This window comes from Pteropus medius, unplaced genomic scaffold (genome assembly GCF_902729225.1).
Source record: "Pteropus medius unplaced genomic scaffold, Ma_sr-lr_union100, whole genome shotgun sequence".
NCBI classification, from domain to species: domain Eukaryota; kingdom Metazoa; phylum Chordata; class Mammalia; order Chiroptera; family Pteropodidae; genus Pteropus; species Pteropus medius.
Genome location: NW_024349797.1, coordinates 15590910 through 15608866, shown reverse-complemented (window position 1 = coordinate 15608866; position 17957 = coordinate 15590910). Strand labels below are relative to the sequence as shown.

General features: G+C 51.7%; 1 protein-coding gene across 1 annotated transcript in view; it reads right to left on the bottom strand.

Annotated features, from left to right (window-relative positions):
* The window catches only part of SLC24A4 (solute carrier family 24 member 4), a 133483-nt gene extending 116293 nt beyond the window's left edge, over positions 1-17190 (bottom strand). Inside the window, exons 1-2 of the mRNA XM_039884055.1 lie at positions 16882-17190; positions 14916-15026 (exon numbers count right to left, since the gene is read on the bottom strand). Of these exons, the coding sequence (XP_039739989.1) occupies positions 14916-15026; positions 16882-17011 (241 nt within the window). The 5' untranslated portion in view covers positions 17012-17190. The remainder of the gene's footprint in view (positions 1-14915; positions 15027-16881) is intronic.
* Positions 17191-17957: the final 767 nt, after the last annotated feature.

The following is a 17957-nucleotide window of genomic DNA, read 5'->3' as shown; positions in this document are numbered from 1 at the left end:
TGGCGAGCCAGCCAGATGGCACGCACTAGGTCAGCCCGGCTCTCCCTGCTCGTGGAGGGCCCAACGAAGCAAGGCTCTTTCCCTGGTGACAACTCGGCCCATGTGCCTCTCCCCCTCTCTCATCTTCAGATACCTGCCAGGACTTCATCACTCTGACCACGACCCAGTCTCTGAAATCGAACCCTCTCTCCACTCCTGTTGCTGCCCGCCCGTCTCTGTGCATGGACCCCACACAGCCTGGGACATGTCGTCAGAACTAGTTCTATCCTCTGCCCTGAGGTCGGAGTCATCTTCCCAAAGCACATACCTCATCATAGCCACCCCTGGCTCAGAAGCCTTCCCCACCTCCTACTGCCCCGGTGAGAAATCGAAACGCCCTTGCTGGACAACAGAAGCCAGCTGTCATCTGACTCTAGAACACCCTCCCTTCCTCAGGTCCGCTCCTCACCTAACATCCACGTGAGCAACGCACACTGTTCTACTCCTGAGACTGCATCAGTCAGCTTCCACCGGCTAACTGTGACGGCGCAGTAACAAACAACCCCCAAAACACCAACGGCGTGAACACACATTTATTTCTTACGCACGTCACATATTGGCAGCTACGGGTCACTTCTCCTGTTTTCCTGTTCTAGAATCCGGGCAGATGGTAAGCCCCATCCAGGACATGCTATCCTCATGGAAAAAGGGAATGAACCAGAGCTGATGGAGACACACGTCAGCGTTTAGTGCTTCTGCTCAGACACAGTGCAAGTCGTATCTTCTCCCATACCATTGACCAGAGCATGTCCACGCCCAATGTCGGTAGATCGAACACCCTACGATGCAAGTCACATCCCCACCTCTAGAGGAAGGTCTGCAGGTAAGTAAAGGTAAATGATAATGCGAGCCATCACAGAAAGTCCTGCCTTGGGGCCAGGACCACGTGGTCAAGGCGGTCGATACCTTCAAGGCCAATTCCTCCACAAAGAAAAAATCTCTTGCTTCTCTGAGCCCTCACATGGCTTCATCTGCCTCTGAAAGTATGTATACCTTAATGTCCTTCTGTCCCCAGGAGAATGTTTTAGTTATTGGCATTTCACGGCTCATTTCCCTGTCGGATCCTTCAGTGCAGAGTCTGTCCTCCTGCCTGTGGGATTCTGCACATGGTGGGCACTGAAGCAATGTTTATTTAGCGAGCGAATGAGTTTACGGAGTAGAGAGCTAGATTTGCATTTGGCTTTAGATTTTTTTTTTCTTTTAGCAGAAGCAGTTACTTTCCCCATCCCTCCCGCACTGTATGTTAGGGTGAGCTTTGGTTCAATTCATCTACACTTGGCAAAGTGCTGCCACATCAAGAGGCTCTTGAATTGCTTGGGTAAATGAACAAATGAGTGAATAAATGAGAGCAGAGAGCCTGAGCAGACTTTGACCCCAGAGGCAGGAGAAGAGGTACGAGTGGAGAACCCAATCAGCCTGCGAGGCAGAGAGAAGCTGGCTGGAAAAATCTGTCCTCGAGGATTAGCTAGACCTGAAGTAACGATTATTTAAGCAAATGGAGAGTGATGGTGAATTCCTGACAAGTCTGCAGATTGCTTCTTACTTTGTCTGCCACCTTCACCTGGAAAGAGACGACAGGGCACTATAATTTAAGAAGTGGACTGCATCTAGAAGATGGTCCTACGATACAATGACAGAAGAGGAAAAGAAGTGGATGAACAGATGAGCCCTAACAAACCCTATCGAGCACCCCATGACCCCAGGATCATATACTCCTGTAAAGTCAGAAGACTTAACTTGGAATAAAAACAGACCTTTGGCTTGCTTCCCCAGACCTGCGATATTCTTTAAAAAATAATAATTTAAGTGCCTTTAAGTCTTTCCTTCAAACGATTACACATCAGATCAAAATGGGATTAGGCAATCAAAACTGCCAGGCCCTGGAAATTAAATACGGACAGCGGACCACTAAACAGTGGCCCCTGAGGTCATGTCCTGCCCAGGCAAATCCCTGTCTCAGGGAGGGGCACCGTTCACCAGCCCAGGCCATCTGGCTGACAGCATGAAGGCCAGAAACTCCATCTCTCAATTAAGTGACAAGGAGGATCGACGGTGCCCTTCCTGGATGAGGAATATCCGCACTGACCTTGTCAGCAAAAACCTGCCCTCAAAACGAGAAATCTGCATTTAGCCCTGCACACGTGGCAAGGCAGGTCAGCATCTCAGCACGGAGCCATGCTTGGTGCTCTCGTGTGGGCGTGGCCTGCCACATGGCTGGGTTCAGTCCCCAAGGACAGGACCTTCACCAGCATCCCTAGCAGAAGTGGACAAGAGCCACGCTTGTCGATATGGGCTGGATTTACGGGAGCCTGAGGGCAAGGGGCTACAACCACAAGGTCATCTCCTTGCTCTCAGGCACATCGTTCTCCCGACCTGGGCCAGTGGCAGGAACTCCAGGATAGGAGCCTGGTCGGGACCTGGGAGGCACGTGAGGGCCTCAGTTCTCGTCCTGGCCCTGCGCTGCCCACTGGATGATTATCAGCAGCTGAGAGATTTAAGAATACCTCCTCCCAGGTCCTGGCTTTGGAGACTCTAATTTAATGGGTCCAGGATGGGGCCCGGGCATGGGTATTTTTGGAAAAGCTCCCTGGGCAAGTCTAAAGCACAGCCGGGGTTGGAAACCTCAGCTCAGACCTGAGATTCGCACCTGTCCTGTATCATACAGCAATGGGGACAGTGAGTTGGGCTGTTCAACATCCTCCGTCCATTCATGACCCCAAATATCTGGGAAATAATAGGTTTAAAAAAGTTTAAAGCGCAGATGCTGGCAAACGCATGTTCATAGATACATAATTCACCATAGCACAAAGGTGGAAACAACCACATGTCCATTGATCGATGAATGAATAAACAAAATCTGGCTACCCATACAATCAAATATCATTCAGCCTTAAAAAGGAATGAAATTCTGACACATGCTACAACCTGGGTGAACCTTGAGGACATTATGCTAAGTGAAATAAGCCAATCACAAAATGACAAATATCGTATGATTCTACTTATATAAGGTACCAAGAACAGTCCAATCCATACAGACAGTCCCTGGTTGGCACAGACCGGGGGAGGACAAAATGGGAAGTTATTGTTTAATGAGTATAGAGCTTCATTTTTACAAGATAAAGAGTTATGGGGATGGACAGTGGTGATGGTTGCACAATGCGACTGTACTAAATGCCACTGAACTACGGTGGCATTTAACTTTTAAATGGTGAAAATAGTAAATTTTATGTTGTAGTTTACCACAATAAAGTGTTTTTTAAGTGTAAAGGCTTCCTTACTGCAAACTGTCTCGTATCATGCTACTGTCACCCGATCTGTCTCCACTAGAGGCAGACTTCAGTCTTCCCCACACATATTTGATCATGGAAGCTTTTTTGGGCAGGAGATGGGGAGAGGAGCAGACCCCCTTGTGGACCAGCACTCCTCAAAGCAGCCTGGGGTATGCTGGATCAAGCTCGAAGCGCGAGCTTTCTATCACCAAGCCCTGGCTATGCAGCGGTCATAGCAGAGCAGCCGACGGGCGCGATCGTGTTTCATTCTGCCAAGACTCCTGCTAGGTAAATACGGTGACTGCCATTTCACTGATGGGGAAAACTGAGCCTCACAGAGACCAAGTGACCTGCCCAAGGCCATGCAGCTCCCCGGCAGGGCTGAGACCCAAACCCAGGTCAGGCAGACTCTATACTCTCACTTCTCAAAGGGTGGTCCCTAGAGAGGCCGCTCCGATATCACCCAGGAGCCAGTTAGGAAGGCAGAGCCTCAGGCCTCGCCCCAGACTTCCTCCTGCATCTGCATTTTAACAAGGTCCCCAGGTGATTGTGGGCGCACTATGGATGGAGAAGCAGAACTCTGAGCTGTAACACACGCTGCCTTCCTCCGAGGTCTCCTGGGTCCCTTTGGACTTCATTGTGCGAAACTAAGTATTCACTCTGAACACCCTCCCCGTGCATGTGGTCTGCATATTAGATACCACCTCCCGCCCTCCGCTTCTCTTCCTAATAGATATGAGTCACCCAAAGCCCGCAAGTCATTTAGCTACTTGTCACACTACACTACATTGGGATTTTCGCCAGCTCAGGAAAAACAAGCACAGTTTAAATGATCAAAGAGATTCGAAAGCAATTCTTTCAAGGGCCTGCTCCCTCCGAGGCCCACGGAAGAATTACCCAGAAATTACAGAAAAGCAACAGCACAGCCAGGCCATTCTGTGGCCAGCACAGAGTAGCTCTCGGCCTCTCCAGCGTGTGACGGGATGGCCTTCCGGTCTCCTGGGGAGGCGATCTGAGAAGCCGAGGTTTCCTTTAAGAGGTACGCGGGGGTGGGGACCTGCCCCCCGGCTCTTCCCCGCCCTGGTCTCAGGTGAAATCACTGCAAAATCATCTCCAGTGCCCTTCTACACACAGCCCTCTTTCACAGGGGCTTAGCTAATAAGCCAGAGAGACTTAGCTTCTCTAATCTTCGCTTATAAGTCATTCTATCTATTCCATTAATCGCCTTTATCAACACTCCTGCGGGTCTCTGGGGAGCTTCCACCTCTCTGTTACTGGGTGTCTCCAGGCTGCAGACCGGCCTTTCCGCACAGGGACTCCCACTCCTGGCTCCCATCCACGTCTTGTGAATTGTGTCCTGCATCACCCGAGCACCCACCCAGTGCTTCGCCCACACCCTGGAGCCAGGCAAGGTCATCAGCCGTCACGAGGATGCCCATTCAGCAGAGGGCATTTCCCATAGCGTGTTAGAAGTCACCCGTCCCAGATGTTCGCCTCCAAATAAGGGAATGACACAAAGGCCACCAGGCCACATAGGGAGGTTGAGCTGCTGTCGCTTTGCCGGTGCCCATGTGACAACACAAATTCACTTTCAGGATGAGCGCTCAGCTGCCCCCTTATATACTCATCAGAGGGGGGTGAAGCGAGGCAGAAGGGAAACCAGGATCAGGCTCTGGGTATCGCTGTCCCAAAAGAAAGGGCCCCAGAGTCCTTTTCTATGCACGTATAATGCTCTCCATTTCATAACTCTTCCCTACGGTTTTAAATGCCTACGCATTGCTTATAGCCAAAGCCCTGGCGTTGGGACCTCTGCAAAATCCTGCTGGGATTAGGCCATGCTGATTATAAAAAGTGTAATAAGCTGGGTGTTCCAACATGCCGAGCAATGCGCAGAAGGAGCACAAGGATCATAGTGATCCATGCCCCTCATCTCTGCTGTGCTGAGGACAAAAACAGCATCTTTGCTTTCCCTTCTGCTTCCCCACACGGCAGGTACCTGGAGGTCTTGGTGGATGAAAAGGTGAGCAGTTCTTGGAGAGGGGAGAGTAATTTTTCCCTCTGATAAAAGCCAACACAAACGCAATGGAGGCCCAGACCCTGGCAGGGTGCCTGGCGCTTGGCACGACGCAGCCACAGGGCCCACCATGCCCGCCCGAGGACCCCAATCTAAGGTCAGCTGAAAACATCACCTTGTCCCTGATCTGGCCAGGCTCTCGCTTTCCACCCTTTTCCTGCGATCACCACATCCACTGCCAGGAATGTCGCACACTCCCCATCTGTCCAGCAAATACCCACTTGCGTCAAAGCGCAGCTCAAATGCTACATGCTTCGTGACGCCCTCCAGCGAGGCTGGGCATTAGAGTGTCATTCCAGGTCACACACTGATTACAAGTCAGCCTTCTCCTTCTAACCTGTGGGCTCGCCGAGGGCAAGGATTTCTCCTCCTAGTCCCAGCGTCCCACCAATGTCCCACCCACAGATGGCCAACGAGTGTCTATCAGATGTGTCCTCTGGGATGTGACACAGAGGATGGAAACCAACCACAGTGCTCGGTACCAGGCTCTTTTTGGACGAAGATCACTGCAGAGGGGTCCAAGTCTAAAGAAGGAAGGAGCATTTCCTGTGCCATCTTGGGTGATGGAGGTGTCATGAACGGTTTTACCCACACCTGTGATCAGAGCCGGCAACCCCACCTCTCGGCACACACGCCCAACATCAGCTGAGATTTGCAGACTCTGCCTCTCTCCACCTTTACCTGATCATCTCGCACGAGACCATCATTTTTGCCTAAATCTCTTTGCAACAGCTCCTAATAGTTCTGTCTTCCTTTTTTTTTTTCATATCAATAAGCTTAGTGCTAAGAACTTTCACATATTACCTCAACTGAAGTTATCCCCCACCGTGCCAGCAGAGCCACCGTCCTAAAACACAGCTGCTCGGCAAACGTCCATGCCTCCCCACCACCCCCCCACCTCCACCAACTTACAACAGGGAAGAGTCCAAAGGCCTTCAGCTGTTTAAGGCTCTTAGCCAACACATACTCCTTACAAGATGACTCGCCTATCATCCCCACATACACACCTCGTGCCCCAAGCCCACCCAGCACCCACCTGTCCCTCAGCTGGCAGCCTCTTCATCTTCTTCCCCCAAAGAGCTCTGCCAATTTCTCAGCCGGGAGAACTGAGGCAAATTATTCAGCCTCTCCATGCCCTACTCACATCCTGTGTAAGATGCATATAACAACGCCATGGACCACCTCCCCTCAGAGGACTGCTACAGGGCTCGGCAAGGGAGCATGTGTAAATGCTACCTAAGTGTCTACTCCATGATTATCCTTCAAAATGCCCTTCCCCGGCACCCGCTTCGATGTGATGTCTTCTCGACCCTGATATTTAGGACTCAACTGTCCTCCCTCTCAACTGACCACCAGGATCACAGCGCCTCACACTCCCCTTCACATCACAGGTTAGTTTTATAGATTTTGATCATCTTGACTAGAAAGGAAGCTCCCCAGAGGCGGGGTCCACTTCTAGGTCAGTTTTAATTTCCCTACGGGCCCAGCAGACAGGGTTGCTCAATCGGCATTTGTCCAGCAACCAAATATTAAAGCCAAGAACGGCTTCTTACCTGAGCTCAGAGAAACGGCTCCTCGGAGGCCCTCTAACCAGGGTCATTTGTTCACGTGTGCGGTTATTTTAATAAACACATAACTTAGGTACGAAGCTGAACCAGCCAGCGTGGGATCTGCCCAGCTAAAAGGTGGCCCCCTGAACCTGGCATGTATAATGGAATCGTGCTACAACGGACATTTACAGTGTGAAATGAGATACACTGATGCTGGGGTCCTAGGAGCTGGTATGTGAAGGGATGGTCTAATGATCTTCCTCTTTCTATTCCAGCCAGAGACACTGCCAACAGGCCTTTTGCCCCATACATGTGCCAAGCGCAATGCTTTCACGGAATCCGAACCCTACTTGTGGTTTTACAGATCGATTCTGAAAAGCCCTGGATGATTGATTTTCTCCATTTCGCAGGGAAGGAAAGTTCTTCAAAGGGGGAAACATCTACTACAGTGATGCAAACAATAGTAACGATATTTGCACAGGACCCTGCAATTAATTATCAAAGGCCTCTAGGATAAATGGCATTATCAGTATGCCCATTTCGCAGGCAGGAAACCAAGGCTCCAAAAGCCAAAGTGACATGTGCAAAACTCCACAGGTCGTGTCAGGGCCCGAACACAAACTCTGGTCTCCGAATTCCAATGTCACTCGCCAGGTCCCACGTCACCAACAGAGACCACATTTAGAAAATACACACGCGCACACACACACATACATACACACACCCAGGCACTGTTTTTAGAGCTTGAGATATATAAGTGAACGAAACATATCCCGCCCCTTTTCTGAGGTTAGAAGGTAAAGTAACTAGTTCAAGGTCATGAAACTAGTAAGGGCAGAGGCAGGACTGGTAACTAAGCAGCATGGCTCGAGTCCACGTTCTTAACCCTTGAACCTCTTAACTCTTCATTTCTCCTGGCTGGGTGTCATGCTCTGTCTCAAGGCAACAACAGGCTAGAACGAGCAGCCAGGGAGATAGTAGCTGCTTTTGTGGGGCACAGCTCCCTGGCAGGTAGAATGAGGAGACCTGTCCTTTCAGTCACCATCTGCTGCTGCAAGCTGAGTTTATGCCAGGCTCCAGCCTTGGCCCTACAGCCAAGGAGCTGGAGACACAGCCCAGCCCCCCAGGAGCTGGCAGGCTAGTGGGGAAAGACCAATAAATACCTCCATCAGGATAACTGCGATCTGCCCCGAGCTGTCACTGGACCCAGCACCAACTGTGAACTGGGGTGACTGCCCTAGCTGTGGCTTAGTGGGGCCGCTGTAAACCAGTTTGCCAACTTCATCCTGGGCCAGTGCCCACCCCCATTTCCAAGTCTCTCTTCTTCTGCTTAAAAAAAAAAAAAAAAAAAATCAAAGTAATCTGATTCAGCCCTACTCTTGGCTGAGCACTGACTCCAGGCTAAATCCCCAAAGCCTAATTACTTACTATTGTGCACGGTAATCTTAGGAGATGTTTGTCTCCTCTCTCCCAGTGGACGCCAACGAGTAAGAGGCAGTGGTTGCTAGTGAGCACTGCTCCGGCATGGAGATGCCACTGCGATTTTCAAATGCACCGTGTGTCTGCCTAGAACGGCCTTCCACTGCCACCTCCTACCCTTTGAGGTTCAGCTCAGATGTCATCTCCTCCAGGGAGGGCACCTTTGCCCCGAACCACCACACTCTTTCCTCCAGAGGCATCTGCCACAGGTGACTCTTACTTAAGCCCCTCCGGCTGTGTCCCCCATTCCCCTGTACACTCCCCGACAACCGAGTCCCTTCCAGCTTCAGAGCCTAGAACGATGCAGGTGTGTAGACACTCGAGGCAGCATGTTGCATTTAATTTCCTGGGCAATTACCACGAGACTCTGGGCTGCAGCCCTGCCCTGTGCCGAATCAGCAAAAGGAGCCGCAGTCCCAGAGCCCGAGTGTTCTGCCATTGTGCCTTGCCATCCACAGGCGGACACCACACTGGGCAGGGAGCGCCTTCACTTCTGGGCCACGCTGTTCCTCTCTTAGAGGGACAGCCACTGCCCTTTCAGGAGAAACTGTAAATTCCTCTGACACGTTTTCTTCTTTTTTAGTAAAATGCTATGCTCTAATGGCCTCTACAATAATGGACACTGTTTAATAAAAAATCTGTCCAAGCATTCAATTTTTGGTTGAGTTGAATGGCTGGATCTCTCCCATCCAAGGCGACACATGGCAAAGCTTAATAATTACCATTTTAACGTGGGGAGGAGCCTTCCTGAGTTCAAGAGGAAGCTGAGTGGGTGCTTTCTGGATTGCGGGAGGCCCGCATGGCGTCAAGAGTGGAGAATCTGGAAGTCATGACATAGCAGATGGCCCGGTAAAGGGAAGGGATTCCTAGCAGATGGCCCCAAGAGTTTGGATAAGGGAAAAAAATAACTTTTGATTGCAAACAAATCAGTATTAGAAACATACCAAGAAGCGGGCCCACACAGATGTTTGCTATTGCAACGGGCAGGCGTCCCCCGTTTCTCAGAGGGGTACCCAGGCAGCGATGGAGGCTGGAAGTTGCAGTGGAAATCCTGACCTCTGATTTACGTTTTTCCATCCCATTTACTAATAATAATGGGTGGAGATATAGGCTCACAATTTAGACCATCCTAATTAAAAGGCTTCACAGGGTGTTTTTAGAGCAGTGAAACTATTCTGCACAATATGGTAATGGTGGATACATGTCCTTATGGGTCTATGAAAACTCGGAATGTACAATACGAAGAGTGAATCCTGATGTAAACTATGGACTTCAGTTAATAATGTTATTGGTATTGGATCATCAAATTGTAACCACACTAATGCAAATTGTTAATGATAAGGGAAGCCCGCGGGTGCGGGGCTGGGGGGGGAGGTAGTAATTAGTAACTCTGAATTTTCTGCTCAATTTTCCTGTAAACCTAAAACTGCTCTAAGAAAATAAAGTCTGATGATGAAAAAAGCACATACCCACACCTGGTTCTGCTTCTTGCTGGCTGGGTGACCTTGAACTAGTTACTTAATGTCTATGAGTCTCCTTTTCCCCATCTGCAAAATAAGGACACAAACCTAAAGGGTTGTTAGGAGGAGCACGTAAGTGAATGCACGGAAAGCACTTAGAATAGCCCCAGTGCTAGTGTGTTGGTGTTAGCCATGATTACGATGACGGCAGCTTCTATGTGCTGGGCGCATCTCAAATACTTCTATACACCATGTGGTTTCGGTCTCAAAGCTGTCCTACGAGGCAGGTAGGAATTGCTGCTAGGCTCACTTTACTAAAGAGAAAACCTGAAGCTTAGAGAGATCACATAGCTTGCTCAAGGTCACACGGCCAGCTAGTAAGGGTGAGCTCGGACTCAAACCCACACACCTGCCTTCTCGTCAAAGTGCCATCTCCGAGAAGATCTGGTGCTTGCTGAGACAGGAGCCGTTTCTGGCTGCTGAAAATTTTGTACGTATCCAGTACAATCTCGTTTTGTTGAGAGTGGGAGGGACAGAATCCCCAAATGCCAGGCAGGATCTCGGCAGAGCCAACACCAGCACCCGGAGCTTTGGTTCAGCCACTTGACCCGATGCATAACATCCCAATCTCCAACTCCTCCCGAAGCAGAGTGATCGCATTGATAATGGGCTGCTATTCATCGGCCTCTATTTGTGATCAGGTTGATCACTTTGCCAATCTATCACCATCCCAGAGTGGTTGGTGACACGTCCCCCAAAAAGCCACCTGGCTCTCTGGAGGTTGCCCAGCCCAGGAAACCCCCTCCCCAGGCTCAGAGTCCTGCCTCTACCACCTGGGATAGCCACTGAACTATGCTCTCCCTGCCCACAGCAGTAAGTTCATTTCTTCCTTTTCCAGCGCAGGATTTGCTTTTACATAACTTGAAAACTTTGGGTGTGTGACGTGTCTCGCAAGCGTGCTGACGGAGCATTCGCAGACGGTCCTTCAGAATCCCGACGCTGCATCCTGCCTCACCTCCACACCCACAGGTCCTGCTGTACCTTCTGCAGCTCTAGGTTTCCCCTTCCTCCCTGTGCTGTCTGCACCTCTGCTGCCCACACAGGGGCTCTACAGAGACCCACTGCAGCGGGAACCTGCTCAGTGCTCTCATCCCTAACCCAGGCTCAGCACCAACTCCTACGCACAGGATCCCGCCCCCACTAGACTCCGCCATCCCCTCCCCCCGCCACATCAGCCCTGGTACAGAATAAAAAGGAAGGGCCGATCAGGGCCAGGCTGACCACAAAAGATCCTCCATCTAGTACCTGCATCCAGTTAGTTCCTGAAATGCTAGGGACCACCTTCCTCTTCAGATCTCTCTCAAGCACCCCTCCGTCAGCCCTCTTCTCCCGGCCTTCTCTCTGTGGACACCGTGATGGACCCGATGCCGGTGCACACCGCCCCCTCACTAAATTCCTATGTTGAAGCCCCAACCCCCAAAGCGATGATATTCGAAGACCGGCCTTTGGGAGGTGATTCAGGTAGGCGGGGTCATGAGGCTGGGGCTCCGGTCTGACGGGATTAGCAGCCTCATAAGATGAGACACCAGAGAGCTTGCCCTCGCTCTCGCTTTCCTGGCCACAAGAGGACACGTGCTGGCACCCTGATCTCGGACTACAGTCTCCAGAGCTGTGAGAAAATACATGTCTGTTGCTTATGCACCCGGTCGTGGTATTTGTCATGGCAGCCGGAGCTAAGACACGGAGCCACCTAGCATTCCAAAACAACGTATCTGAAAAGTGGAAAACCAAACAAGATAAAGCAAATCCACTCCCACCCCCGCCAGTGACGACGGTGGGGAGTCGAGCTCCCTCTGTGTCTCTCTTCTCCCTCTTTTCAAATGTGGGGCAAAGGGTGGGAACTCAAACAAACAGAGGTAACTACTGACTCAACCTCAGATGTGGGGGGACCGGCAGAATAAGAATGGCGGAAGCCATGCCCACCCAGCTAAAAGCCAAGCTGTAAAATAACACCTGTTAAGAGACAAGTTCCTTTTAGAGACCAGTTCTACAAAGTATGCCATCCCGGATCCTCAAAAAATGTTAAATTATCAAATCAAGAACTTTGTTTCCAGAAGAGAAAAGAAACAATGTTTGGCCAGAGCTTTCATGCTTACCCTCATAAAACTCGACTGACAAATAGTTTTTGCAGTACCTACTATACGTAGGCATTGTATCGTCTCTGGAGTAAGAAGAAAATAATAATGAAAATAGAAGCTAATGTCTGAGCACGGATGTGTGTATTACTTGGCGGGTATTAAAAGTCATTTAATTCTGACAACTGTATGAAGTGGATGCAATTATCAGCCCCCTTTTGCAGGAGGAAAACTGAAGTGCCTACTGCGGTTTTGGAAAGTAAACAAGGTTTCCACCTTTTATAGTCTACGTGGGGGAGGCAAGCCAACAATATAACAATGGGTAGAATGAGTGCCTGCAAAGGGCTGAAACAAGAGTGCGGGCGACTCAGAAAGCCGCGCTGGCCTGGATGACCAGGGAAAGCCTGAGGACCCTGCAATGACGAGGAAGAGCCTGCCACGGAAGATCTGGGGCACGAGCGGGGCTCCCAGAAGCGCCACACGCTGGCCACAGGTGTCTCCATCACTGGCTCCGATTTCACAGGCTGGGGCTAGCTAGGCCCAGGCATCTGTGTCTTCAGAGTCCCCCAAGTGTCTCTCATCTGCAGGCCAGAGTTGAGAAGCACCAGGTTCCACCCTCAGCTGTCGTCAAACACTCCAGAGGCTACCACCGAGAGATGGGCTGAAGGTTTGTGTCTCCCCAGAATTCCTATGTTGAAGCCCTAATCAATCCCCTGGTGTGATGGCGATTGGAGGTGGGAGGTCATTGGATGAGGTCACGAGGGTCGGGTCACCATGGTGGGGTCACTGCCATTCTAAGAAAAGGAAGAGATACCAGAACTCATGCTCTCTCCCCATCACATGAACTACTTAATGACAAGGTGACTTCTCATACTTGCTTGTACTCCCTACCAAGACCCCACCACAGGGCCCGACATAAACAGCAGGTGTGTGCTACATGCTTATGAAACGCAAAGGGGGCTGGATATTGGGGCCAGAGACAAGGGAGTTGGAAGGGAGGTCAGGTCTCCACCCAACTTGGGCTAAGAGGAGAGCTCGGGCGTGCGCAGTGGAGGCTGGGGGGGGCAGGTACAGCACAGTGGGGGATGCAGGGGCCCTGGAACCAAGAGACCAGGGGTGCTCCTGCCAGCCAGGACATCTTGGGAGGTCACTAAACTTCTAAGCCTTGTGCTCCTCACCTGCAGAAACCCTGACAGGATTAAAGTGCTTAATATTTGCAATCATTCCATCATTCGATCGACATTCACTGAGTCCTGCCAAACAGGACTGCTCCATAGGGAGTGGAATTGTTTTTGATCAGACAGTACACTGAAGATGCAAGTGACGATGGGGCAGAGGAGACTCTAAGAAATGGGGCCCCGAGTCCACATGCCCAGACGAGGTGTGACATGAGAGGAGACGAAGGTGCTAACGAGCTAAAAACCAGTTGCTAAGCGCGCTAACCCTGATTCTTTACCCACAGCAGCTCAGTGTTGCCCACGTGGATGGGGCTAAGGTAGTGTCTTGGGTTACTGGAGTGAGAGGATGGGCCCCAGCACTGGTCCCTGGCCTTGCACCAGTTCACGTGTCAATCCAGCACCTGCATCCCTGCTTCTGGCTGACGATCGGTGTCCTGGGGGAGGTTACAGGATGGAATCCCAGTTGCCAACCTGCTCTCACCTACCCTCTGTATCCCAAACATATTTCTTAGAAGGTATCCTGAGGGAAGGGAAGTTGATATAAAAAACGGACTCTGAGGGAAGGCTCTGGCTTTTGTATGCCCGTGGAACCAACTAACCGTTTTAGTCACACGGACTAGGCTCCAATGGTGGCTTCCCCACATTTAAGTCTTATGACTTTGAGCAGCTTATATGTCCTTCCCTAGATGTCTCCTGACCTGTAAAATGCAGGTAAGACCTGCCTATAAAAATATACCATCCAAACCCGCTGCACAGCCCCACACAGACCCTTACCAGATTCTTCCAACAACCCCAGAGCAGGCGAACACGACTCTGCCCATTTCACAGGTGGGAAAACAAAGACCTAAAGAGATATTTGACTTGCCTGGCAGTGGAAGAGCCCAGTGGTACCCGCCTATAATAAAACCTCATGGTTCCCAAGGGTCTTCTGAATACATTGTCCCACTGGGTCCCTCTCATAAAGACCCTCCGTCTCCCTCCCCACCCCCACCCCCACCCCACCATGTTGGCACCAGAGCTAAAGCCCAGGTCTGCCTGGTCTGAGACCTGGGCAACTTCCACTTGCCTCGCTTCCTGCTGGTGGTACACGCTTCTCCTGAGAACCTTCTTCACTAGTTTAAGCAAAGCCTGCCTCTGGTGGGAGGACAGACAAGATGTCATCTCTGGTCCCCTAACCTCTAGAGCAGTCTGAAGAGGAACATCAAACTGCCCCCAGGCAAGCAGAATCCATCTCCCAAGCTAGAATGAAACCCCAGGAACTCCAGAGAAGGTGCCCAGCACCTCAGAGGGTCCTACCGCTGCAGCTGCCCTGGCCTGGCCTGACCCTGACAGGTCATCCCAAAGTGCCATCTGCCAGAGCTGGATCTGATACCTCTAGAGCTCCAGCAAATGGACACAGTGAGCAAATGAAGAGGAAAACGACGCCCAGGAGAGCAAAATCAAGAGAGCAGGAAAACACTGAGCCTTCGGGAACACGTGAGAACAGAAAGTGAAAACTTAACATTCTTGAACGTGATCTTTTCAGTTGCTGGATAAAGTACTCGAGTCGCTTAGCAGCGCAATCGATGAACGTGTACACTGCCCTTCGGTGCCTTACAGCTAGCCTCCCACCCCGATTTATAAAACCATCTTTCTCACCTCTGGCTGTAACTGTCCACATAAGCCCCATTTCCAGGCCTGGCCAAATGCCTCTGGTGGCCGGAGGAGGAGGGAAGAGAATCTATTTCTTACCAGGATCCGTGCAATTCTTAGCAGTCTGAGTCCCGTTCACTGGCGCCATCAGCTTTCTATTTCTCCATATGTCTGAGAGAACATGTTTGCTTGCAGGACTTGTTTTATGCCCTGGATTGGAAAGTAAGTCACATATTAAGTCAAGGTAGTGCCTGCATTCTCACAATGATTTTACATATCTGTATCTAGCTATGTCGGCAACAGTACTATTTGACTATTTAGAGCCACCTGTAGGGAGTGATTCAATGATTGGAAGCACAATAAATAGTATCTGCTCACCTACAGTAATCTGTTTCCTAGATCTAGTTCACTGTTTCTTGTCCCAGGTAGAACAGCATGTGACCTGATCTTGGCCAAGATCGCTCAGTTCTAGGATCCTCACAGGTGCAACAAAGGGTTTAGATAAGTGACCATTAAGTTCTCTGCCAATAAACATGGTCAGGTGTCCCTGCCCTGGAAGACCCACCAATGGACAGTAAGTCAGCAAGGGGTGTAGTTTAATGGCATCTGGCCAAGGGATTCTCACCTTTGAGTGTGCACACAAATGACCTGGGGACCGTGTTAAAATGCAGATTCTGATTTAGTAGGTCTGGGCTGGGACCTGGGATTCCACCCTAATGAACTCCCAGGTGATGCTAATTCTGCTGGTCCAAGGGCCAAACTGAGGAACAAGGGAGATCACCAGCGTGGATGCGGTGGCCAAATACAGTTAAACTCCTAAAGGCAATTCCTGATTCAGCAAATAAAATTCTCACTGTAAGACCTTTAAAGCATTCCTTTACTCTCCTGATGCATATACTGCTTCAGCTGAGTAATAATTCCTCTTCTATATTGCTGACATCCAAAAGCCTCTAGGTATTGTTATTTCTTGTGTGTAATTGAGGGGAAAAAATACATCAACTTGCCCGATTGCAAAGTATCAGGTATTAAGATGTTCAAATAACTCTTCTGGGTTTCTATTGAAAACGGCCACTTTTTATCCTTACATCTTCAAATCACAAAGTTTGGGTTGTGAAAGGCAGTATTTTTAAAAAAGTTTAATCAAGTCTCACCTGATTTTTACCCATAAACTTCTCTATATTGTCCCTTGCTAACAGCTCAAGAAGGTACCATGTCCAAGTTGCTAAACCACCTGCATTTCTTTCATTTTTTAAAATGCGAAAAACAAAACCAAAAGGTCCACAGCATCCAATTAAAGATGGGAATGTCAGCCAAGTGAGCCGTCTTGACAGTTTCACGTGGGCTCACATGCCCCCGCCCCAACAGATATTTTTTCTTGTAAGTTTCTCCTCTCCACCTCAGATTTGCATATTCTAAAGTGGCTCCCAAATCTCTGGGTGCCTTCTTGGAAGAAGGGGTGTGGATGGTGGCACTGGACACCAGCGCTCTCCTACTGTGTGGATTAAGCAGCAACCTTCCGAGGGGACAGACTGCTCCAACGTTTTTAGGGTTTTAAAAGAAAGCGGCAGGACACCCAGGGCGCCCCTTTGGCCCTGAGCAGGGGCAAGAGGAGGGCTGAAATGCAATTCCCAGCCTCTGAATCTGGGTTTTCGAGGACGCGGATAACGACCCTCTCTGCTCCGCAGAATAGGCAAGCAGACCACTCAGTTTCGTCCATCTCCAGGTCAAGAGAATCCACACCTGGACCCCCTGCCGAGCTGCCGTACAACCCAGAGACAGAACTGTGGCACCGAGGGGCCAGTAGTTCAGGCTTTCGTCTTAGTAACAGAGACCTGCAGCCACGTCTTGAGCCCGCAGGGGCCGCGCGTGGCTCAGGGGAACGGGCACCACAGCTCAAAGCGTCGACATTAGCCCTCCCGGGTGCGCTCTACCTGCCCGGCGGGGAGGGCACTGGATGAACCCTAGGGACCAACCTGTCAGGGAAGGAAGAGGAGACACCTCGGAGCAGCCCCGCGGCTTTCTAGCGCAAACCCCCCGACAACCCGGTGCCCGCACCGGCACCTACCCAAGCTACCGAAGAGGCCGGACGCACAGCACACCAGGGCCAGCACCGCGCACACGAAGCCAACTTGCTGCGGCAGCATCTCTCGCCTCCTGCGAACTTTGCGCGGCCGGAGGGGCCCTGGGAGCGCCATCCCGGAGCGCCTGGGTGCCGTCCCTGGGAGAGGATGGGCAGCTTCAGCGGCCGGAGTATTATCTGTGGCCAAGTGGCGCTGGGGGTGGAGCGGGCGACGCGAGGTTCAGAGGCGAGGGGCTCCGGGCCAAAGCTTCATGGCCCGCGGGCGAGGTTGGCGGGGAAGCCGGGAATGGGGAGGCGGAGGTGCTCGGCGCGGCCGGAGCTCAGAGTCCCGCGCGCAGCGTGCGCGCTCCGCGCACCATGGCTCCGTGGCGAGGAGGCGACGCCGGCACGGTGGCGCTGGCGGCTCTGGTTCGCCGGGCTGGCGCAGTCCCGGCGCTGGAGCCGCTACCTGGCCGCTCTGCCTCGGCGCGCTCGCCGGGCCGCAGCCCTGGCTGCCTCGCCCCGGGCCGCCCGCGGGGAGCACTCAGTGCGCCCCCGCGCCCCGCGCTGCCGCTCCCTTTCGCAGCATCCTCCCCCTCCAAGTTTGGTGGCAGCAGCCCGACTGCGATGCTCCCCAGCTTCCCAGTGAACCAAGCACGGGCGGCCCAGGGCGCGCAGGGGGAAGGCAGACTGGACGCGCAGGAGCTGCTACCCTCGCCGCGAGCGACCTCGACGTCGGCCCTCTGGGGGCGAGCTCTCCACGGGAACTTTCTCTCCCGCTGCCGGCGCCTGCGTCTGCTAAGCCGTGGCGCCTCCCGCCCGCAACTCACGCCTCCCCTCTCCTCCTCCTGCCTGCCTCTCACCCCCCCCACCTCCCCACGCCTCCTTCCTCCCTATGCACTCGCCTCTGCGCCCCTCCCTTCCTCCCGTGAGGCTCAACTACAGACCAATATAATCGCTCTCCTTCTCCCTTTTTCTCTCCCTCCTACCCTGGGGAGCCGAAAAGAGCCCTCTAGAGCCCTCCCCTCCGAGGCTGCTGCAGAGAGGAACAGGTTATGACACCTCAGGGGAGTCTCAGAACA